The sequence below is a fragment of the Balaenoptera physalus genome (assembly GCF_965194825.1).
Source record: "Balaenoptera physalus genome assembly, chromosome: 12".
In the NCBI taxonomy this organism is placed as follows: Eukaryota; Metazoa; Chordata; class Mammalia; order Artiodactyla; family Balaenopteridae; genus Balaenoptera; species Balaenoptera physalus.
Window position 1 is genome coordinate 23,784,508 of NC_138897.1, and position 22,683 is coordinate 23,807,190.

General features: G+C 42.9%; 1 protein-coding gene across 7 annotated transcripts in view; it reads left to right on the top strand.

The window, feature by feature from the left end:
- The window catches only part of MRO (maestro), a 64,250-nt gene extending 42,194 nt beyond the window's left edge, over positions 1-22,056 (top strand). For 3 of the 7 annotated variants that reach the window (XM_082416652.1, XM_082416651.1, XM_082416653.1), the window contains 5 exons: positions 7,717-7,819; positions 9,074-9,220; positions 10,286-10,468; positions 12,901-13,056; positions 14,223-22,056. In XM_082416652.1, coding sequence (XP_082272778.1) covers positions 7,721-7,819; positions 9,074-9,220; positions 10,286-10,468; positions 12,901-13,056; positions 14,223-14,459 — 822 coding nt within the window. In that variant the 5' untranslated portion in view covers positions 7,717-7,720 and the 3' untranslated portion in view covers positions 14,460-22,056. Of the gene's footprint in view, positions 1-6,522; positions 7,820-9,073; positions 9,221-10,285; positions 10,469-12,900; positions 13,057-14,222 lie in introns of those variants that run through there. The other 4 variants (XM_082416654.1, XM_082416650.1, XM_082416656.1 and 1 more) reach the window with 4 other exon arrangements.
- The last annotated feature ends 627 nt before the right edge of the window (positions 22,057-22,683 follow it).

Sequence of the window (22,683 nt, forward strand, 5' to 3'; positions counted from 1 at the left end):
GGAGTGCAGTTTTCTGGGGGATCGGGGGTGGGTTGGGCTCCCTCATTGCAATGATGAGGGGAGGTCTGCTGGCCAGAGATGGAGAAGAAATAGAGAATGCGGCTCTGGGGTGAAGAGGCGTATTCATGGTTCTCTTGAGTGTCTTCTGACCAAGAGAGCATGACCTAAACCTGCTGGCGGGGAGGGGCACAGAGATGATGGAGAAACCATCCAGGTCAAACAGAGTCAAATGTTCCAAAGCACGGCTGTTTAACAGGGCTGGGCTCTATCCGTAACTTGCATTAAATAAGTTCCAAACTCCAGTAAAATCAGCATGGCCAACTTGCCATTGTTTGCCCAGGACTTTCCTGGTCTTAGCACTGAAGGTCCCATGTCCCAGGAAAGCCTTCAGGGCCAAGCTCCAATGTGTGTGTTTTGCACACCACCAATCAGTGCTCCAGTTCTCAGTGAATACTGACTGGGTGTCCTACAGTTCAGTTCAATTCAACTCAGACACTGTCTACTTGAAAATAGCATCAGATCCCACAGGTTAAGGGCTCAGTCCCCATACTTTAGAGGCCAATCACAAGTCCATGTTGTCACCTGTGCTTGTGACCAACATGCTAAAGATTGGAGGTTCCCACAACCCTGTCCTTGGGTTTGATTAATTTGCTAGAGCAGCTCATAAAACTCAGAGGAATATTTTACTTCCTGAACCACTGGTTTATTATGAAAGGATGTAATTCAGGAACAGCCAGATGGAAGAGATGCACAGGGCAAGACATGGGGAAAGGGCGAGGAGCTTCCATGCCCTCTCCAAGTGCACAACTGTCCCTAAATCTCCATGTGGTCACCAATCCGGAAGCTCTCTATCCTTTTGTTTTTTTGTGGAGGCCTCATTACCTAGGCACGATTGCTTAAATCATTCACCACTGGGTACTGAACTCAATCTCTAGCCCTCCTCTCCTCCCAGGAGAAGAGGGGGTGAGACTGAAATTTCCAACCATCTAATTACAGGATTGGTTCCCCTGGCAGTCAGCCCCCACCCTTAGGTGACCGAGGGTCACTTCATTAATATAATACAAGATACCTTTAATCACTTAGGAAATTCCAAGGGTTTTGTGCCAGGAATGGGGACCAAGACCAAATATATATTTCTTATTAGAAATCACAATATCACAGGGACAAAACAAGATGATTGGTCACTGGTCACCCTATTCAGTGACTGCCCATTGGAATTACCTGGTGAGTTTTAAAAATTACTGATGCTCAGGTCCACCTCCAGATATGATGGTAGACTTGGTCTGGGGTATAGACAGGGCATTAAAATGTTTAAAAGTTCCTTAGGGGATTCTAATGCAGCTAGGGTTGAGAACCACTGTTATTTCTCCTACTAAAAAAAAATTTAAAAACCAAAACAAATAAAGGTCAATGGTTCTGATGAAGTTGAACCCCTACTGCACACCATACACAAAAATTGACTCAAAATGGATCAACAGCCTAAGAGATAAAACTATAAAAATCTTAGAAAACATAAGGGTAAATCTTCATGACCGGAGTTGGCAGTGAATTCTTAGATATAGCACGAAAAGCCTGAGCAACAATGACAACAACAATAATAGATAAATTAGACTTTGTCAAAACCAAAAACTATTGTGCATAAAAAACATTATCAAGAAAATGAAAAGACAACATACAGAATAGGAAAAAATATTTGTAAATCATATATCTGATAAGGGTCTAGTATCCAGAATATATAAAGAACTCTACAACTAAAAAAACAAAAAGATAGACAACCTAATTAAAAATGGGCAAAGGATTTGAATAGACATTTCTCTGAAAAAGGTACACAAATCACAAACATACAAAAAGACACCAGTAGTCATTAAAAAAGTGCTAATCAAACCCGTAATGGCATACCACTGTACACCCACTAGGCTGAATGTATAATAATAATAATAAAACTGGAAAATAACAACGGTTGGTGAGGTGGGGAAACTGGAACCCTTGCACGTTGCAGCCACTGTGGAAAACAGTTTGGCGGTTCCTCAAAAAGTTAAACGTAGAATCACTATATGTCCCAGCAATTCCATTCCTGGGTATATACCCAAAGAATTGAAAGCAGATACCAAACACTTGTACACCATTGTTCATAGAAGCTCTATTCACAATACCCAGAGGTGAAAACGACCCAAGTGTCTAACAACAGATGAATGGATAAACAAATGTGGCCTATCCATATAATGAAATATTGTCCAGGCCTAAAAGGGAATGAAGTACCCTTACATGCTACAACACGGATGAACCTCAAAAACGTCATGCCAAGAGAAACAAGCCAGACACAAAAGTCATAATATTATTTGATTCCCATTTATATTAAATATCCAGAATAGGTAATCCATAGAGACAGAGAGCCAATTAATGGCTGCCAGGGACTGGGGGGAGGGCAGAATGGGGAGTGATTTCTTAATGGATATGGGGTGTTCTTTTGGGGTAATGAAAAAGTTTTAGGACCAGATAAACATGGTGGTTGCACAATGTTGTTAAAATAGTTAATTGTATGTTACATGGATTTCATCTCAAAAAAAAAAAAAATCAATGGTTCACTCTTATCTACAAAATACAATTAAAACTAAACTCTTTAGCAGTCAGTCCTTCACAGCTGGCCTTTAATTGCTTCCTGTAGCCTTATCTTTTACCACTCTCCTATTTTAACTGTTATTACTACCACTACCATGATACTTACTACATAGAATCCCATTAGAATCCCAATGTGTGAAGTACGCTTCTGCCTCTCCATTAAAGCTCACCCACGTGCAGTGGAATGTCTCTACCAGCTCTTCCAGCCCACAGTCCTCTCTTATCTCTTGGAGCTCCTAACTTTGCATCCCTCAAAGCGTGGAACATGGGACCCCGCAGCATTGATGTCACCTGGGAGCTTATAAGAATGGCAGAATCTGGAGCCCCTGCCTGAAACCCACTGAGTCCGAACCTGCATTTTAACAAGTTCCTCTGATGATTCAAGTGCACATTAAAGTCTGAGATGCACTGGTTTACTTTAGTGGGTCTCAAGTCAGGCTGTAGATCAGAATCACTTTGCAAGCTGTATTTATTTATAACGTATATTTTAAATAATATATACACATGGAAAAATTACAAATTCTATACCTCGTAAACAAAGAACAAACAGCATTGCTCTGGCCATTCGGGTTTTGTGTTTCCATACGAATTGTAAAATTTTTTGTTCTAATTCTGTGAAGAATGTCATTGGTAGTTTGACAGGGATTGCATTGAATCTGTAGATTTCTTTGGGTAGTATAGTCATTTTCACAATATTGATTCTTCCAATCCAAGAACATGGTATATTTCTCCCTCTGTTTATGTCATCTTTGATTTCTTTCACCAGTATTTTATAGTTTTCTGAGTACAAGTCTTTCGCCTCCTTAGGCAGGTTTATTCCTAGGTATTTTATTCTTTTTGTTGCAGTGGTAAATGGGAGTGTTTCCTTAATTTCTCTTTCTGATTTTTCATTGTTGGTGTATAGGAATGCCGGAGATTTCTGTGCATTAATTTTGTATCCTGCAACCTTACCAAATTCATTGATTAGTTCTAGTAGTTTTCTGGTGGCACCTTTAGGATTTTCTAGGTATAGTATCATGTCATCGGCAAACAGGGACAGTTTTACTTCTTCTTTTCCAATTTGTATTCCTTTTACTTCTTTTTCTTCTCTGATTGCTGTGGCTAGGACTTCCAAAACTATGTTGAATAATAGTGGTGAGAGTGGACATCCTTGTCTTGTTCCTGATCTTAGCGGAAATGCTTTCAGTTTTTCACCATTGAGTATGATGCTTGCTGTGGGTTTGTCATATATGGCCTTTATTATGTTGAGGTAGGTTCCCTCTATGCCCATTTTCTGGAGGGTTTTTATCATAAATAGGTGTTGAATTTTGTCAAAAGCCTTTTTCTGCATCTTTTGAGATGATCATATAGTATTTTTCCCTTAATTTGTTAATGTGGTGTATCACATTGATTGATTTGCATATATTGAAGAATCCTTGCATCCCTGGGATAAATCCCACTTGATCATGGTGTATGATCCTTTCAATGTGTTGTTGGATTCTTTTTGCTAGTATTTTGTTCAGGAGATTTGCATCTATGTTCATCAGTGATATTGGTCTATAATTTTCTTTATTTGTGATATCTTTTTCTGGTTTTGGCATCAGGGTGATGGTGGCTTCGTAGAATGTATTTGGGAGTGTTTCTCCCTCTGCAAATTTTTGGAAGAGTTTGAGAAGGATATGTGTTAGCTCTTCTCTAAATGTCTGATAGAATTTGCCTGTGAAGCCATCTGGTCCTGGACTTTTGTTTGTTGGAAGATTTTTAATTACAGTCAATTTCATTACTTGTGATAGGTCTGTTTGTATTTTCTAATTCTTCCTGGTTCAGTCTTGGAAAACTGTACCTTTCCAAGAATTTGTCCATTTCTTTGTGGTTGTCCATTTTATTGGCATATAGTTGTTTGTAGTAGTCTCTTATAATCCTTTGTATTTCTGCAGTGTCAGCTGTGATTTCTCCTTTTTCATTTCTAATTCTATTGATTTGCATCCTCTCCCTTTTTTTCTTGATGAGTCTGGCTAAGGGTTTATCAATTTTGTTTATCTTCTCAAAGAACCAGCTTTTAGTTTTATTGATCTTTGCTATTGTTTTCTTCATTTCTATTTCATTTACTTCTGCTCTGATCTTTATAATTTCTTTCCTTCTACTGACTTTGGGTTTTCTTTGTTCTTCTTTCTCTAGTTGTTTTAAGTGTAGGATTAGATTATTTATTTGAGATTTTTCTTGTTTCTTGAGGTGAGATTGTATTGCTATAAACTTCCCTCTTAGAACTGCTTTTGCTGCGTCCCATAGGTTTTGGGTTGTCAGGTTTTCATTGTCATTTGTTTCTATGTTTTTAAAAATTTCTTCTTTGATTTCTTCAGTGATCTCTTGGTTATTTAGTAGCACACTGTTTAGCCTCCATGTGTTTGTGTTTTTTACAGTTTTATTTCCTGTAATTGATTTCCAATCTCATAGCATTGTGGTCAGAAAAGATGCTTGATAAGATTTCAATTTTCTTAAATTTTCTGAGGCTTGATTTGTGACCCAAGATGTGATCTATCCTGGAGAATGTTCCATGTGCACTTGAGAAGAAAGTGTATTCTGCCACTTTGGGGTAGAATGTTCTATAAATATCAGTTAGATCTATCTGGTCTATTGTGTCATTTAAAGCTTGTGTTTCCTTATTTATTTTCTGTTTGGATGAACTGTCCATTGGTGTAAGTGGGGTGTTAAAGCCCCTACTATTATTGTGTTACTGTCGATTTCTCCTTTCATGGTTGTTAGCATTTGCCTTATGTATTGAGGTGCTCCTATGTTGGGTGCATAAACATTTATAATTGTTATATCTTCTTCTTGGATTGATCACTTGATCATTATGTAGTATCCCTCCTTATCTCTTGTAGCAGTCTTTATTATAAAGTCTATTTTATCTGATATGAATATTGCTACTCCAGCTTTCTTTTAATTTTCATTTGCATGGAATATCTTTTTTCATCTCTTCACTCTCAGTCTGTATGTGTCCCTAGGTCTGAAGTGAGTCTCTTGTAGACAGCATATATATGGGTCTTGTTTTTGTATCCATTCAGCCAGTTTGTTTTGTTTGGGGCATTTAATCCATTTACGTTCAAGGTTATTATTGGTATGTGTGTTCCTATGACCATTTTCTTAATTGTTTTGGGTTTTTTTTTGTGGGTCTCTTGAGAAAGAAAAATGGAGTTGGAGGAATCAGGCTCCCTGACTTCGAACTATACTACAAAGCTACAGTAATCAAGACAGTATGGTACTGGCACAAAAACAGAAATATAGATCAATGGTGCAGGATAGAATGCCCAGAGATAAACCCATGCACATATGGGCACCTAATTTATGACAAAGGAGGCAAGAACATGCAATGGAGAAAAGACAGCCTCTTCAATAAATGGTGCTGGGAAAACTGGACAGCTACATGTAAAAGAATGAAATTAGAACACTACCTAACACCATACCCAAATGTAAACTCCAAATGGATTAAAGACTTAAATGTAAGACCAGACACTCTAAAACTCTTAGAAGAAAACATAGGAAAAAACACTCTTTGACATAAACCACAGCAAGATCTTTTTTGACCCACCTCCTAGAGTAACAGAAAAAAAAATAAAAATAAATAAATGGGACTTAATTAAGCTTAAAAGCTTTTGCACAGCAAAGAAAACCATAAGCAAGACAAAAAGACAACCCTCAGAATGGGGGAAAATATTTGCAAATGAATCAACAAAGAATTAATCTCCAAAATATACAAACAGCTCATGGAGCTCAATAGCAAAAAAACCAAACAATCCAGTTAAAAAATGGGTGGAAGACCTAAATAGACATTTCACCAAGGAAGACATACAGATGGCCAAGAGGCACATGAAAAGATGCTCAACATCACTAATTATTAGAGAAATGCAAGTCAAAACTACAATGAGGTATCTCCTCATGCCTGTCAGAATGGCCATTATCAAAAAATCTAGAAACAATAAATGCTGGAAAGGGTGTGGTGAAAAGGAAACCCTCCTGCACTGTTAGTGGGAATGTAAATTGATACAACCACTATGGAGAACAGTATGGAGCGTCCTTAAAAAACTAAAAATAGAACTACCATATGACCCAGCAATCCCACTACTGGGCATATACCCTGAGAAAACCATAATTCAAAAAGAGGCATGTACCCCAATGTTCATTGCAGCATTGTTTACAATAGCCAGGACATGGAAGCAACCTAAGTGTCCATCGACAAACGAATGGATAAAGAAGATGTGGCACATATATATATAATGGAATATTACTCAGCCATATAAAGAAACGAAATTGAGTTACTTGTAGTGAGGTGATGGACCTAGAGTGTGTCATACAGAGTGAAGTAAGTCAGAAAGAGAAAAACAAATACCGTATGCTAGTGCGTACAGATATGGAATCTAAAAAAAAAAAAAAAAAAGGTACTGATGAACCTAGTTGCAGGGCAGGAATAAAGAGGTAGACATAGAAAATGGACTTGAGGACATGGGGTGGGAGGGCGAAGCTGGGGCGAAGTGAGAGTAGCATCGACATGTATACACTACCGAATGTAAAATAGTTGGCTGGTGGGAAGCAGCCACATAGCACAGCGAGACTAGCTCAGTGCTTTGTGATGACCTAGAGGAGTGGGATAGGGAGGATGGGAGGGAGGTTAAAGAGGGAGGGGATATGGGGATATATGTATACATATAGCTGATTCACTTTGTTATACAGCAGCAACTAACACAACATTGTAAAGCAATTATACTCCAATAAAAATCTATTTAAAAAAAAAAAAAAGAGCATTGCTCACCACCCAGTTCCTCAAGAAGTAAGTCCTAACCCACTGCAGTCTTTGACCGACAGTGCCCTCTGAGAGGTGTGAGGTGATCCCTCATTGTGGTTTTGGTTTGCGTTTCCCTGCTGATTAGTGATGTTGGTGTTGCTCTTTATCTTTTGATGTGACTGTTCCATCTGCTCACCAAGGTGACATCCTGAGGAGGCCTCGGGGATGCGGCTTCTTTACATTCTTACCCTGGCACAGGGCTTTGTGTGACGATGCTTGTTAATGATGAGGCTTCAAAGAGGGTTTGTGGCTCATATGATGATTTGTTCTTTTTTTAGTTCCATGGACCAAACACAGAGAAGAATGCTGGACCAGCCCCTTTCCATCCCCACTGCCCAGCCCAAGAAGAAAAGGACATCAGTGATATCTTTCTTTTCCAAGGTCTGAGACAAATTATTATGAACAAATGTCCCTGCTCAGCAGCCACTTTGTGTGCTTGCTGTTCTGCCTTCGTTTGGTTCCTTCCATTCCTTCTACTGAGGTTCCTTCTCCTGAAACAAAGTTTGATGACAGCTCTTTTAACACGAATAGGATGTTTATATGATAACAAGAAGATGAGTTGGGAAGAATTTAGCTTGCTGCGAACTTGATAAAAATATACAATGAACTGCAGTGAATATTCAGAAATACTGATGAGACTTGGTAATCACCTGAATACCATATAGGGCTGTGGGTCTCCTCTCCAGCCCCCACCCACTAATAAGGATGGTGAGGAAGTGGTTTGTTCTTGGATCTTGGTTCTGACTCCAGGACATGTTGGTATGTCTTGTGATGCGAAGAACACCAGGGCCTTCCTAGCATCAGGGGTTAAATGCTCTAAAAACCTATCTCTTGCCTTGCACTTAATTAGGGTTTAGTCCTTGAAATACAGATTTCAGCCACATAGCACTTCCAATTTGCATTATTTATGCATTTCTTTTCCTAATCTTAATTGCTCAGATGCTCGCATTCTGAGGTAGGACATCCTTCAGGTGCCCTGAAATGCCTGTAGATGTGCTAATTGTGTCAAATGCTGCTGAGAGGCTGAGTGAAGTGAGCTCTGAGAATTGACCCTGGGATTTAATTACACTGGGGGGCAGGGGGTGGGGAGCGGGTGTGGATGCCATCAACCTGATTGCAGAAGGTTCAAGGGAGAATGAAGGAGAGGAGCTGAAGAAAGCAAGTATAGACATGTCTTTCAAGCTTTAGCTACAAAGTAGAGCAGAAAAATGGGGAAGGGCTGGGGGAGGGGGAAGGGTCAAGGAAACTCTGAGACAGGAGGAACACAGCTTACCTTGTCCTCTTAAAGGGATCCCTATTCTCAGATAACATCAACACTTCTAAAGCCCCCTTTTCTCATTTCTGTCACACCCACAACTGTCTAGACACCTCTCTCCATAATGCCCCCAAACCTACCTCAACATTAGCTCTACATTATTTTTCTCCACCCCTTTCCTCTTCCTCCATCCATTCTTCATTATGTAGATCAAACTAATATATTCCCAGCAAAAACCAGATGTCTTCAAGTGGAGAAATAAGGATTAAAATTGAGCGGGCAACACAGGATTTTCTTTAGAGGGAGGGATTAGGGTTGGCGATGGCTAGGGTGTGACTCTGAACACTCCCAAATCAATACATTTTTGACTCGACACCCAGGTCTCTTGGAAACTGAGGCTCCAGAAGCAGGAGCCTCTGAAGAATGTGTTTTTCAACTTGGCAGAGAGAACCTGGGACCCCAGTGTTAAAAAGCATCATATGGCAATGAGAAGCCTGGGAACTATGGCCTGTGAGACCCCGGACAAGGTAGGAAGGGCAGGGGGCGCTTGGCCAGCCCTCATGGCCTGGAGTCCTCAACACTGGGATGTGGGGCTTCATGTACTAGTTGTCTACCGCTGTGTAGTAGTACATCAGGGGCCTGGCGTTTATTATCTCACAGTTTCCTTGGGTCAGGAGTCCAGGTACCACTTAGCTGCGTCCTCTACTCAAGGTCTTGCAAGGTTGCCATCAAGGTGTGGGCCAGACTGCATTCCTTTCTGAAGTTCAGGGTCATCGTCCAAGCTTATGTGGCTGTTGGAAGAATTCATTTCCTTCTAGTTGTAGGACTAAGGTCCCTATTTCCTTGCTGAGTGGCCACCCTCAGCTCCTTGAGGGCACCCTCTCACAACACGGCAGCTCACTTCTTCACGGCCAGTGGGAGAGTGTCTCCCACTCCTGTCTGCTAGATGGAGTCTCATATAATGTAAGGGAACCATGGGAATGACGTCCGTCACCACTGTCATGTTTGAGAGGCCACAAGCAAGTCACTGGCTCCTTACACACTCAAGGGAAGGAGATTGTACAAAGGCACACATGACTCATTTGGGGTCATCTTAGGGTCATCACACCTCAGTATCATCAGCCTTGGGAAACAGAGCTGCAGGTAGGATTAACACACAGCTGGACATCACCCTCCGGTGAATTTAATTTTTCTAGTAATTAATGCTTGTTTAGTAAAAGATGTTTTCCCCACCTCTTCCTTCAGCATCTGTAAACTTAAGGGACCATTTCACCTTATCCCCTGTAAAGGTACCCAATACACCCAGATCGCTAGATCGTCCAGGTCCATCACCCTCCTTGACGTGCCCTCCCCAGCCTCACCCACCCATAGGCCATGCTCCAGACTGCTTTCCTTCCAAGACCGAATTGGGCTCTTGGGTCGGGTTAACAGAAGCATTTGTACTTTGCTGAGAGTTGTGGCAGCAGGTGCTGAAGAAAGCCATGGCCTCTTAGTCCAAGTCCCGGGTTATTGGAAGATTAGGAGTGGAGATAATTTTCAACTCAGGGGGACCAACTCCTGTGCTGCTAATGCTTTCCAAACCTTGGTAACAGGTGAGAAAGTATAAAATGATTGTCCTGGACCTGCTGGTGCATGGACTGTATGACCCCGTGAGTTCTGAAGTCATCCACGAGAGCCTGAAGACCCTGACCATCATCCTGGGCAAGATCCAGGGGAAAGGCTTGGGCTCCTTCTTCATAGACATCACCCTTCGGACCAGGACTTTGTTAGATGATGTAAGTGAGACAATGCAGGAAGATTCCAGGTTCTTCAAGTCAAATGTGAGCCCTGGTTTGTGTGTTGCTCAGGAAACAAGGTCTCTATTGTTCACTGTTTATTAAGAAATCTTGTTGAGAGATTGGTACCGTGCTGGGGGTTATGGAAGACGTATAAAGACATGTAGGATTTCATCACCACTCCGCAAGGAGTTTCCACTGTAATAGAGCAGTGAGTACATATACACTGATGATGGTGATGCACGTGTGTACTCAGTGCTCTCTTATAAATGTAACAATAAGAGTAGTTTGCGCTTAGTGAGCCCTTACTGTGTGCCAGGCACAGTGCTGGGCAATTTACATGGATTGTCTCATCTAATCTTCACAATAACCCTGTGAGGCAGGCTCTGTTATCTTCACTTTATAGAGGAGGAAACCAAGGCCTAGAAAGGTTAGGTAACTTGCCCATGGTTCACAGAGCCAGTAAGTGTACATGAAGCCAGGCCCTTTGCCCAGGGCCTGCACTCTTAACTGCTGGGTGACAAGGCAGGTGGGGCAAAAAGTGCACAGATAACAGAAAACGCGAAGACTCAGAAGCTAATCAGTTAGCTTACCCCAGTTACACACACACACACACACACACACACACACATACACACACACGCACACACATGCACACACACACACACTAAGACAAGACCTTTAGAACAGGGAACATAGCGACAGGGAACTTGCATTTACTCTCAGAGCGTCTCACGTGAGTTCCCCACACCTAATTCCCCAGGAGTAACCCAGCGAAAGCGGGGTGCCTGCACCTCACGGGAGGAAGAGAAACCTCGAAATTCTAAAACTTGGAGCACATAGAGGAGCTGCTGGCACACTGGCCTCTCCTCCCGCTCAGAGAGGCAGAGAGGCCTTTGCTCTGGGATGTAAACCAGCCCTCTCTGGGGCTGGGAGAGGAAGGTCTCTCTCCACCTCCCTGGAATATAAGCAGATATCTCCGGGTAAGTGTCTCTAAATCTCTCTGGAGGTGCCATCTTAATGGCCAGGGCTTGTTTGCCATGCGAGTAGTTTTTAAACCCAGGTCGACTGTAATTTTTGATCAGAAACTCCTTGTCATGGGGAAACGTGGGAATACTCATGGGGAGCTGTTTCTGACAGTTTGTATCCCTGTCATAATTCTCTTCACTGCCCGCCTGGGCTCCGCCCCATCAGATGATTGTCAGACTTCCAGGGGGACAGGCACCCCCTTACACATCTCTGTACATCTCACAGCGTTAGGGTCATGCTTCAGATAGAGTTAGGTCTCAATAAGTGCTGGTTGAATTGAATTAAACACACACACACACACACACACGTAGAACAGTGAAGAAAGTGCAACACTAAAGCAGTTTCTGTACGTGTCATGTGTGCTAAAAAATGGTTTTAAATACTTCAGAAGATGATCAGTGGTCTCCACTCTTGCTGAGTGTCTGTGACCTCCATTTCTAGGTGAGGAGGCCTGTCCCAGACCAGTCCCTTCTGGTTCACTTGGAGCTGGACAAGATCAAGAGACATTGATATAAAAATCCCTTCACCATGAGTCAGGAGGCTGGGTTGCTACCCTGATTCGCTGTTCCCTGATGGTGTGACTCTAGGTGAATCACTGAAATGCCCTGGGCCTCCGTCTCCTCACCGGGGCAGGGAGATACTCGGACCAGACAGCTCCCCTGGGAGAGGGAGGAAGAGCCGAAGCCACTGACTTGCAGTCAGGGACAAACCAATGAATCAGACCCAAAGCAGGGAGAGCTGGCAGGGCGTCAGGAAAGAAACAGAATTGTTATTTCTGCTGCAGGTGGGAGAAACTCAGACCAGGGTAAAGAGAGATGGCCTGGCAAACATGCTGGAAGTAGTAAGCAGGGGATGGGTCGAATGAATTATGATGCAGCCAAAAAAAGATCCCTTTACGTATTGACATGGAAAGAGCTCCCAGAGAGAACGATGAAAAATCAAGGTGTATAACAGTGGGATGGTCCACATCCATTTGTTTAAAAATGTGGGAAAGGGCTATGTAATACATATTTCATTTTTTTCTTCTTTATTTTTTGGTGGCAGGGGGAGAGGTGTAGGAAGGGAGACTTACTTTTTTATAAACATTTTTGGTTATTTTGAATTTTGAACCAAGTAAATATAATCCATCTCCAAAATGTTAAATAATGAAGAAAAAAGCTGGGAAGCTGGGAGTAGCACCAGTGAGCCCCCAGTCTAACCCCCTCGTCTGCTGAAGAAGAGGTTCACTGAAGACTCAGCCCGTCTCCTCTCTGTCCCCGAGCCCGGCTGGCTGAGTGCCATAGACTGGAACTGATGGCCCACATGTAACATGCAGCAAGGAGCTAGGGCTGTGCTGTTCTCTGATGCAGCTGCCTTTTGGTACTGACCCGAGGTTTGTTGTTTTGTTCACGGGGGACCCACAGGAGAATGACAGCCTGAGATACTCGGCCTTTGTCTTGTTTGGGCAACTGGCTGCCTTTGCTGGACGGAAATGGAAGAGATTTTTCACCCGTCAGGTGAAGCAGACTCAGGATTCTCTCCTGACCCATTTACAGGATAGGAATCCCCAGGTTGCCAAGGTAAGTCCGTGACTCTAACCAACCGCATGAAACCTCAATGCCATTCCTCAAGGGAGTTGGAATGCAGCCCTGCCGAGTCGAGATGCCAGGCCCTCAGTTCCTGCCAGTTCGGTTTCGGACACTCAGCCGTGTATCCATGTGAATCCTGGAGAAGGTGCCTCCTCGATGGTTAATCTCTCTCTGAGCAGGAGTGTTATTTTCCATTTGCTCTTGCCCCACTTGCCCGGTCCCAGGACCTGTCAACGCCAGATACACTCAGGTTAATATGGGGGGGGGGCAGGGAGGTGCTGCTTGCTCCGTGGGGCAACACCTCCTATCAGAGGAGATTTATTCATACCAAGTTGGCTTTTGTCACTGCACCTGGTACAGATTTCCCACCCTTGGCTTCTTAGTTTCCTATGAAGCTTTTGTTTTATTCTTGGAGAAAATGTGTCCTAACAGGGTTGGATCAACCTCAGGGCTGCTTTGGAGCAGGTGAGTGTTTCAAACCCATCAGGAGCAAAGGTTCCACCAAATCACCTGTCTTCTTTAAGGTCACACATGAGGGAGGGGGAGAGAGAGAGGGAGAGAGGGAGAGAGAGGTTGAGATTGAATTTAGGAATCCAGCACTACTTTTGATGAGACAATAAGGGCTGTGGTAAAGTGTAAAGCTTTGCCCTCCCCACCAGCCCCAAATTACAGACATGGTCGTTTTATAAGCATAAATCCTTTAAGATTCAAGTTTTCAAACTTCCTGGAAGTTACTTTCACTCTTAGTGGCCCCCAGACCACAGATTGGGTGCAACACTTTTCCTTGCTTGGGATTATAAAACTCTCTAATATATATATATTTTTAATTAATTTATTTATTTTTATTTTTGACTGTGTTGGGTCTTCTTTTCTGTGCGAGGGTTTTCTCTAGTTGCGGCGAGTGGGGGCCACTCTTCATCGCGGTGCGCGGGCTTCTCACTATCGCGGCCTCTCTTGTTGCGGAGCACAGGCTCCAGACGCGCAGGCTCAGTAGTTGTGGCTCACGGGCCCAGTTGCTCCGTGGCATGTGGGATCTTCCCAGACCAGGGCTCGAACCCGTGTCGCCTGCATTGGCAGGCAGATTCTCAACCACTGCGCCACCAGGGAAGCCCTCTCTAATATTTTTGACAATAAAATGGTAATATTATTTCTCTCAGGCTTGCAAAACAGCTTTTCGAGCCTGTTCTCCGTATCTAAGACAAAGGAAGGACTACAGCTTCCAGAGTGAAGAGGATCAAAGGAACCCTAAACTCTGCCGGCAGCTGGTGAGTGAGCGAGGGCAGGAGAGATTCTCCCAGATTCCCTGCCCTCCCAGTGTTAATGCAGAAGGCGGTCGGGCACACCAGGGAGTTACCCCCATAAAACGACTCAGGCCAAGGATGTTTCAACTGTAATTGACCCATAATGCGATGTAAATGGCAAAACACCCAGAGGATTATGCATAAAATATATTGGCAGTGCCAGCTGAGATCATTGGGTGAAATATATTGGCAGTTCCAGCTTAGATCGTTGGGTGAAATATATTGGCAGTTCCAGCTTAGATCGTTGGGTGAAATATATTGGCAGTTCCAGTTTAGATCATCATTTGGATAATGACTCCTCCTCCTCTGAGAATCTGAAGATTGTTTATCCTCATGCTTTGCCTTTGACAACTGTCTACTCATTCTAGAGGCAAGGAGGTTTACTGACTCCCTTCCTCACGTGTCCCTTTGCCAATTTCTTTCAGAGCCACTATCATCCAGAGCTCCTGCAGTTCTTCTATGCAAATAAAATCCTGTAAACACAGAGCAGCAGGGAAATGGTTCTAGTGAACACATTGCTGGGGGCTGATATTCCCCCTTTTAACTCTTTGGATACTTCTGCTGCTTCTTGTGATTATGAAAGAAAAGGGGATGTTGGGAGAGCAATTGATGGCAAAAAAATAATACTGTGGAATTGTATAATTACACCCAAAGTAAATTCTAAATAGCTTTTGTATGTCTCATTTTCTCCCCACACAAATTTGATGAGAAGGTGCATACTTTAAAACATTTAAAGTATATGTAGATTCAGTGCTTATTTCTCAGCTTTTTTCTTCTTAAGGATATCTCTGTCACCAATTTTTATTTTTAATTTTACCTTTAATTTCTAAGGCTTAGGAGAATAACTACTACCTGAAGTGTTTCTTTTTTTTTTTAATCTGCTATTGATACTTTGCCATTTGCTATTAACGCCTTTTCTTGGCGAGACCTATTTAAAGTTGGCCAAGGTACCAAGACGTTGGTGTGGAAGGGGATAATTAGCTTCTCATCATCTTCAACAGTCAGTGCCTCCAAGATCATTCCAAACAAGAATTAATAAAGAGAAAAAAATCGATGAACATGTGTTGAAAAACCTCAAGTTAATGGTAATGTGTGGAATAGTAATAATAAATAACATATATTAAGAATGTTTGTAGTTTACTGGGCACTCTCTAAGCGCTTTGCGAGTATTACTTAATACTCACAGCAAACTGTGAGAAAGGTACTGTTACTACCCTCATTGTGTAGATGAGAAAACTAAGGCACAGGGAAATTGAGTAACTTGCCCAAGATGACCAGTAATTGATGGAGCTGGAATTCAAGCCCTGACTTCTGGAGCCTACGTTCAGTCATCGTGTGATACTGCCTTGTTATGGAATAATTGACCGATGGTTAGAAATGTAAAAAAATAAAAGAAATTTAAAAAACCCGCCACTTCTGCTCTTCTGTTTGACTCAGTTAACTTTTGCTTTTGTATGTACTAAGTACACATTTTTATTTAATTTGTGAGCTAAATATATATTTTTATTAATCATGTCTTGGCTATTATGTCAATTTTTTGGTGATCAATCCTAGTTATAAATAGGGTCACATTACTCTTATAAAAAGTTTCAAGAAAACTCTCAGAGTTCCTCTCACCTTCCCTCCAAGCAGATTGCTACCCAAGCTTCTCCCGGAAATCCTGTTACTACCACTGAACTTGGTGCTTGGGTCAAACCTGGAACAACTATGTCCAGTATTGAAAATGGAAAACACAAGAAGGTCACACATGCTACAGAGGGATCTTAATGTCGGTCTGAGAACCAGGAGCTCCGTTTTTCTGCCCTAGCTCTCCAGAGACAGGACCATGTAACACAGATGAGGGGCGAGGTGTGTCCTAGAAGAGATGGGATGTGGGAGGTGGCCGAAGGGGCAGTTGGAGCCCGATACGAATGGGGTTTCTTTCTTCCTGTTTCGAAGCTTGGGTACTTGACCAGGAGCTCTTGGGAGTGACCCAGGCTCAGGAGTGAGCTGGTGAGATGCTTCTGAGCTAAGAGCCCTCTTCCTTCCTAGAAGTTGGCTTGTTTGAAACTATATCGCAAGGTTGGTTCATTCTAGAATCTGACGCAGTTCTAGTAAGTGATCAGTAAGTGGTGTGAGAAATGACTGCATTCTGCCAGCATTCAAAAAGGCAGGGGTAGAGCAGGGCAGGCATGTTACATGCTCTAGATTACAAACATCTGTGCACTGAATGCCCCTCAGTTGATTAAAATTGTGGAAGATGCTGTTGAATTCTTTGACTTTAAGACTTGTGGTAGACTGTTGCTTCAGTGGCCTCCAATGAATCATGCCTCCTGATATTCATGTCCTTGTGTAAATCTCTCCCTTCAGATCTGGGCTGGCTTTGGGACCTGCTTTAACCATTAGCATGTTCTGGAAGTGCCATGTGCTAGTTCTAGGCTATGCTTTAAGAGCCCAACAGCTTCCTCTTTTGCAGTCTGGGTTAAGCCAGCTGCCATGTAAGAAGCCAGACTACCAGAAATGAAGAAGAATGTCTGAAGTCTCCATTTTGGAAGGAAGACTAAGCTAACCTCATGGAGATGCCACGTGGAGGAGAATTGAGAAACCCAACTATACGGTTCAGCCACTCAGGATGGCTATTCTCTTGCTCTCTGTACATGCCCTGCTCGGCCAGCCCCTGCTTCACTCACATGACTATCCAATCCTCTTAATTATAGGGCTTAATTAGCCCCTGGTAACCAATGAGCCCACCTGATGTCAATTCCGCCTATAAATGGTAGCCTCCTTCTCCCCTGAGTAGCAAGACTGCTGGCATGTCCTGCCTGGTGCCTGCCGCACATGGTGGGGTGTTGCTCCAGGACCCTTTGCGTAAGATCCCCCTGTCCAATAAACCATTGGTGTCCCCGCCGCCGTCTCCAGGCTCTTTCTTTGGCCTCAAGGCTGGGCAGCTACAAGGCTTGCAGGCCTGCGGGGTGCAGCCCAACACCAACCCTTGGTGAGGTCTGAGACCCAGACATATGACACAAGTTGGCCGTTCCAGCCAGACCCCAGTCATTCAAGCTACTCCAGCTGTCATCGTGTGGAAAAGAGACCAGCTGTCTCCACCAAGCCCATCCCAAACTGCAGGATTGTGAGTAAGTAATCAAGTGAGTGTTATTTTTAAGTCACTAACTTTTGGGATAGTTTGTCACCCAGCAATAAGTAACCAAAAAAAAAAAAAAAAAATTCCTTGTCACTAGTGTTGTCTTTTGGCCAGTTTTGTTTTGCTCTTAATAAGTCCACTTTGAGTTTATACTTCTAGAAAATTATGTCGTCATGGAATGTCAACATGAAGAGCAAGGGCCCATGCCTTGATTTTCTTTCCGTATCTCACTGTATCTATCCCAGCACCCAGCACATAGCAGATGATAAGGAAACATTTGCTAAATGACTGAATAGTTCCAAACAAGTGGGAATAGAGTCCAAACACTAGTTTGCCATTCTGGGCTCTCAGCCACGGGCTCACACTCTTCCTTTCCAGCTTTTTCTTCTGTTACTCTCTCTGCTTCAGTGAAGTTTGGCCCATCTCTTCCCTAAACACTGCTGGGTCTCTTAGGTTCCCCGCCTTTGCTCAGTCTGTACTTTGTGCTTTGAATCCCTTCACTCCCACACCCAGGCACACTCACACGTACACACACGCACATCTCGTGTGTATTTCTTGTCCCTACTCCAAGACCTGGGTCAAATGCCTGATCCCCTCAATCAGGGAAGAACTCGCATCTCTGAATGCCCAGAATATTCTAGCAGTCTTCTGCCACTTAACATGTTTTACGTCATTTGAAAGTTTTTTAACCTACAGTTCTTTCCCCCCTCTGTTAGATTGAAGCTGCTAAAGGTTGTGCCCTATCTTGTATATTTTTGTATCTCCTATATGACCTCAAAGGTGCTCAGTAGGTGCTTAGTAAATGAATGTTGATTGGGGGGAAAAGTCAGAAAGTCATCTGAAGCTATTGCCCCTTGGGAGGGGCCCGTTTTGACAAGTGAAGGTGATCATTTCTCTCCTTATAACCAATTTACAGGTTCCTTTTACACTTATGTATTTAAAGTTTCTCTTCCCCCATGAGATACCTGTTAATTTGAATGCCAACCTAAAGACAACGCTTTGACATTTCTTACTTTGAAACACTAGACATAGGACAGTTGAATGAATGAAAGAGAAAGGAAAGTTCAAGTGCTACCATGCTAAGTGGTCAGGGAGGGGTGTGCATAAAACTTGGTCCCTGCTTTCAGGTCACTCATGAAATCGGTCTTTTTAAAGGGAGAGGAGAAGGGAGAGAAAAAGACACAGAAGGAAGTTGAGGACCTAACAAGCGTGATCAGTACTGGTCATCGGTGTGAACAGAATCCTGGAGAGTAATTGAGGGAATGCTTCACACGTTATAAGAACACTAGAGTGTGGTTTGTAAAGAGGAATGGGCAGCCGAGTAGGAGAGCCAGAAGGTAGTGTTGGTAAATAAGGCAGACACATATTTCTGCTCTTCTATATTTTCCAAGTTTTCTGCAATAAGCATGTATTACTTTTACAATCATAAAACACATGCCAAAATGCTCTTTTAAGGTAAAAATTAAATGCCTACTGGTGTGTAAAGTGATATATTTTGGAAAGCTTGGGATGGTTATTGTTTACTCTCAGTAGTATGTGTTTGCCTTTGCCCTTTTGTGGCATTCTCTTTTCTTTATTTTTTGGCTGCATCGGGTCTTAGTTGCTGCACATGGGATCTTTGTTGAGGCATGCGGGATCTTTGGTTGCGGCATGCAGTCTCTTCATTGCGGCACTCAGGCTTCTCTCTAGTTGTGGCATGAGGTTTTTCTCTCTCTAGTTGTGGTGCAGGGGCTCCAGAGCGCATGGGCTCTGTAGTTTGAGGCACGCGGGCTCTAGTTGAGGTGCACGAGCTCAGTTGTTGTGGAGCAGGGACTTAGTTGCCCCACGGCATGTGGGATCTTTGTTCCCCGACCAGGGATCAAACTTGCATCCCCTGTATTAGAAGGCAGATTCTTTTACTGCTGGACCACCAGGGAAGTCCCCTTTCGTGGCATTTTTGTTTTAACTTGTTGATGACATAACTTGTTGACAAGTGAAAGGGCTTATGGGTAATTATCAGGGTATTGATGTTACTGAATTTACATTCTTCCAGTCTGACCATAGGAGAATAAGTCTCTTGTTTCTATATTTATTTATGTGTTAAATGTTCTTAGAAAATCCTTGGGTTCTAGATAAACCCAATACATCCCAATTTACTGAGGAGAGGTGGTTTGATATTCAAAGCCCCCTGTTATTTACCAAGTTAAGCACAGACTTCCAAGCCTGACGTATAAGACTCTTCAGAGACAGCAACCTCTAATTTCCCTTGGCTCTTCTTAAATTCCTACTTCCTGAATACTTCACCCTCCATGTCCTTGTTTCCACCCACCATTCCCTGGGCTGATTCCAAATGCCCTTATTCTTCCGAGGGAGAACAAAGCAGTTGGGAGGATGGGGCCTGGAATTAGCCACCCTCCTGCCCCTCCTCCCAGTGTGAATCTGGCTCTGCCACTTACCCATGTGACTCTGGGTAAGCCAGGGCACCAAGCCTCAGTTTGCTGATCTCTGAAATGGACACAATAACCCAACTCAAAGAGTTGCTGTGCTACAAATATTCAATTAAATAACACTAAGCACTTCACACAGTGCTTGTGTAACAGGGAAGAACAAAATCTGACTCCATGTTGGATCTGTTTCTTTTACATTTAACCTTTGCTCTCTGTTGCTTTTTGTTCCTATAATCATTAAAATGATGTTGTCTATAGCTGTTGGCATAAATAATGTCATGCCTAGGGGAACCCTGCCCGTCTGCCTGAATGTTAAACTAAAGTGCCTTTGTTCAGCTCACAGGGAGACATTCTGACTGTGCCCACCTGTGAATGGCTGCAGAAAAGAAGAAATTAACACATCCCCTCCCTGATGCTGGCCAAGCCAAGAGATATTTTGCAAGACTAATGGCCTTTTCACTTCACTTCCTCACCTCCTCCCCCTCTCTCTTCTATAAAGGAAACTGGCATCCATACCTCGATAAGATGGTACTCTAGGATATTAGTCTGCCATCTTCTCAGATGCCTAGCTTTCCGAATAAAGTCGCTATTCCTTGCCTCAACACCCCGTCTTCCGATTTATTGGCCTGTCGTGCAGCAAGCAGAGCGAGCTTGGACTCGGTAACAAATTTGGCTTATAGAAGGTGCTCTGGAAACTCTAGTTAATTTTGCTCCTCACCTGCAACCAGCTCTCCAGATATTGTTCCTTCTCTTTCTGAAGGCACCCGGGTCTTCAGCAAGGTCCATTCTGGCCTGCAGTATGGGGATGTGAGTCTCATCCCAATTCTCCCCAGTGAATGACTGGAGTCCCAGGGGTAGCTGTGCATCCTGCTCCTCACCAGGCCCCCAAGACTGTAGCTTTGAGCCTGGCCCCCCACCCATATTCAGTGAAGATGGTTGAGTTTATTGAATTGCAAATGCTGGTGCCTCAACCAAGCCTGAATCTGTCACCTTGTAGGTGTTGGAATGGCTTAATGCATCTTAATAAGAAAGAATCGTAACTGAATAAGAATAACAAGTTTTTCTTTTCCACTGGGCTCTGGCTGGGGTGCTGTGACTGCTCAGAGCAGGAGGTGGGCCTTTTCTTGCTCCAGAGATAGCTCCAAGGGCTCTGTTCATTCCGTCCTAACAGTCCCAACAGCTCTGTTAATCATTCTGTGTTGTATCTTGGGAGTGATCTCTTGTTAATAATTAACGCCTTACCTTCTGTTTCCAAATGTGACTGCTGTAATCATGTTCCTTTCAAGCTAATGAGTTTCCTGCAGCACGTTGCAAATGTTAACCAGGAAATGGCCCAAATGTCTCCCTGCAAGAAGAAATGTTTTTCAGAAATGTAGATCAGAGAGTTAAAATGTCATTTCTTAACCCATGCTACTAGAGGCACAGGCCTCTGCCATAGCAAAAATGTGACCAGAAGTCCAAAGCTTTCCACGTGCTTGTATTGACTGCATCAGCAGATATAGCCTCCCTGGAGAAAGAGAGAAACTTGATTCCCAAATGTGACATCGTGTGCACTGGAAGGACACAGGACTTGGCAACAGAAGACCTGCACCCTGACTTTGTCACCCACTGGCTTATTACCTTCAGCAAGTCACGTAATCTCTCAGAGCCTCCGTTCCTTCATCTGTGAAGTGGGAGGAAAACTCACCACACAAGATATTCTGATAATCAAATGAGACATTCTGTGTAAACTGTGAAATGTTACCCCAAGATGAGGTGTTATTTACATGGTAGCCACTCATTATTGTAGCCTATTTACACAAGGGAAAGCGGTGGAAAGAATGAAATACAATATTAACACAGGTTTCTATTTAAAAATAACAAACAATCGGGACTTCCATGGTGGTCCAATGGTTAAGAATCCGCCTTCCAATACAGGGGAAGCAGGTTCGATCCCTGGTCGGGGAACTAAGGTCCAGCATGCCATGGGGCAACTAAGCTCACGCACTGCAACTACTGAGCCCACGTGCTCTGGAGCCCGTGAACCACAGCTGGAGAGCCCGCGTGCTGCAACTAGAGAGCCTGTGCGCTCTGGAGCCCACACACCACAACTAGAGAGAAGCCCACGAGCTGCAACTAAGACCTGATGCAGCCCCCCCCCCAAAAAAATCTACATATAAAAATCTTAAAAATATGAGAACAGTAAAATTAGGTACAGTACATGGCTTTACATCAAGATGCTTTGCCAGATAACAAGTACCCCTGTTACTCTGTGAAATAGGATTCCATTTACAAGTTCAGCATGGATCTATTTTGTACAATTTAGTTACACCCAAACCTTTTCTATATGATAGGAAGAGTAATGTTCAGAAATCATGGTGATTTTCTTTTGGATCACTCGAATATTGGGATCAAATTTAACTCAAAACATTTATGACTCTGTTAGGGAAAAATAAAAGTTTCAATCTGTTTAGATTTAAAGCTGCTAGAGTGACAGTTTATTTATTAGACCCTTATAAGCCTGAGAAAAACGAACCCAGGAATTGGAGATTTTCTGACCAGCAAGAAAATCTACACCATGTGCAGAACGCTGGATTAAATTAATTCACTAGTGAGCTCATCTTACAACCTTAGCAAATGAATTCAATTCCCTAAACAAAAATTTTATGACTTAAGGGAACAATCTAATTTCCTGTATTAAACACAGTTTACTTGTTTAGATGGTTAACCTATTTTATTTATGTGTTGCTTCTTATTAGCTACCAGTAAACAAAGAAAAGATATTATCTTG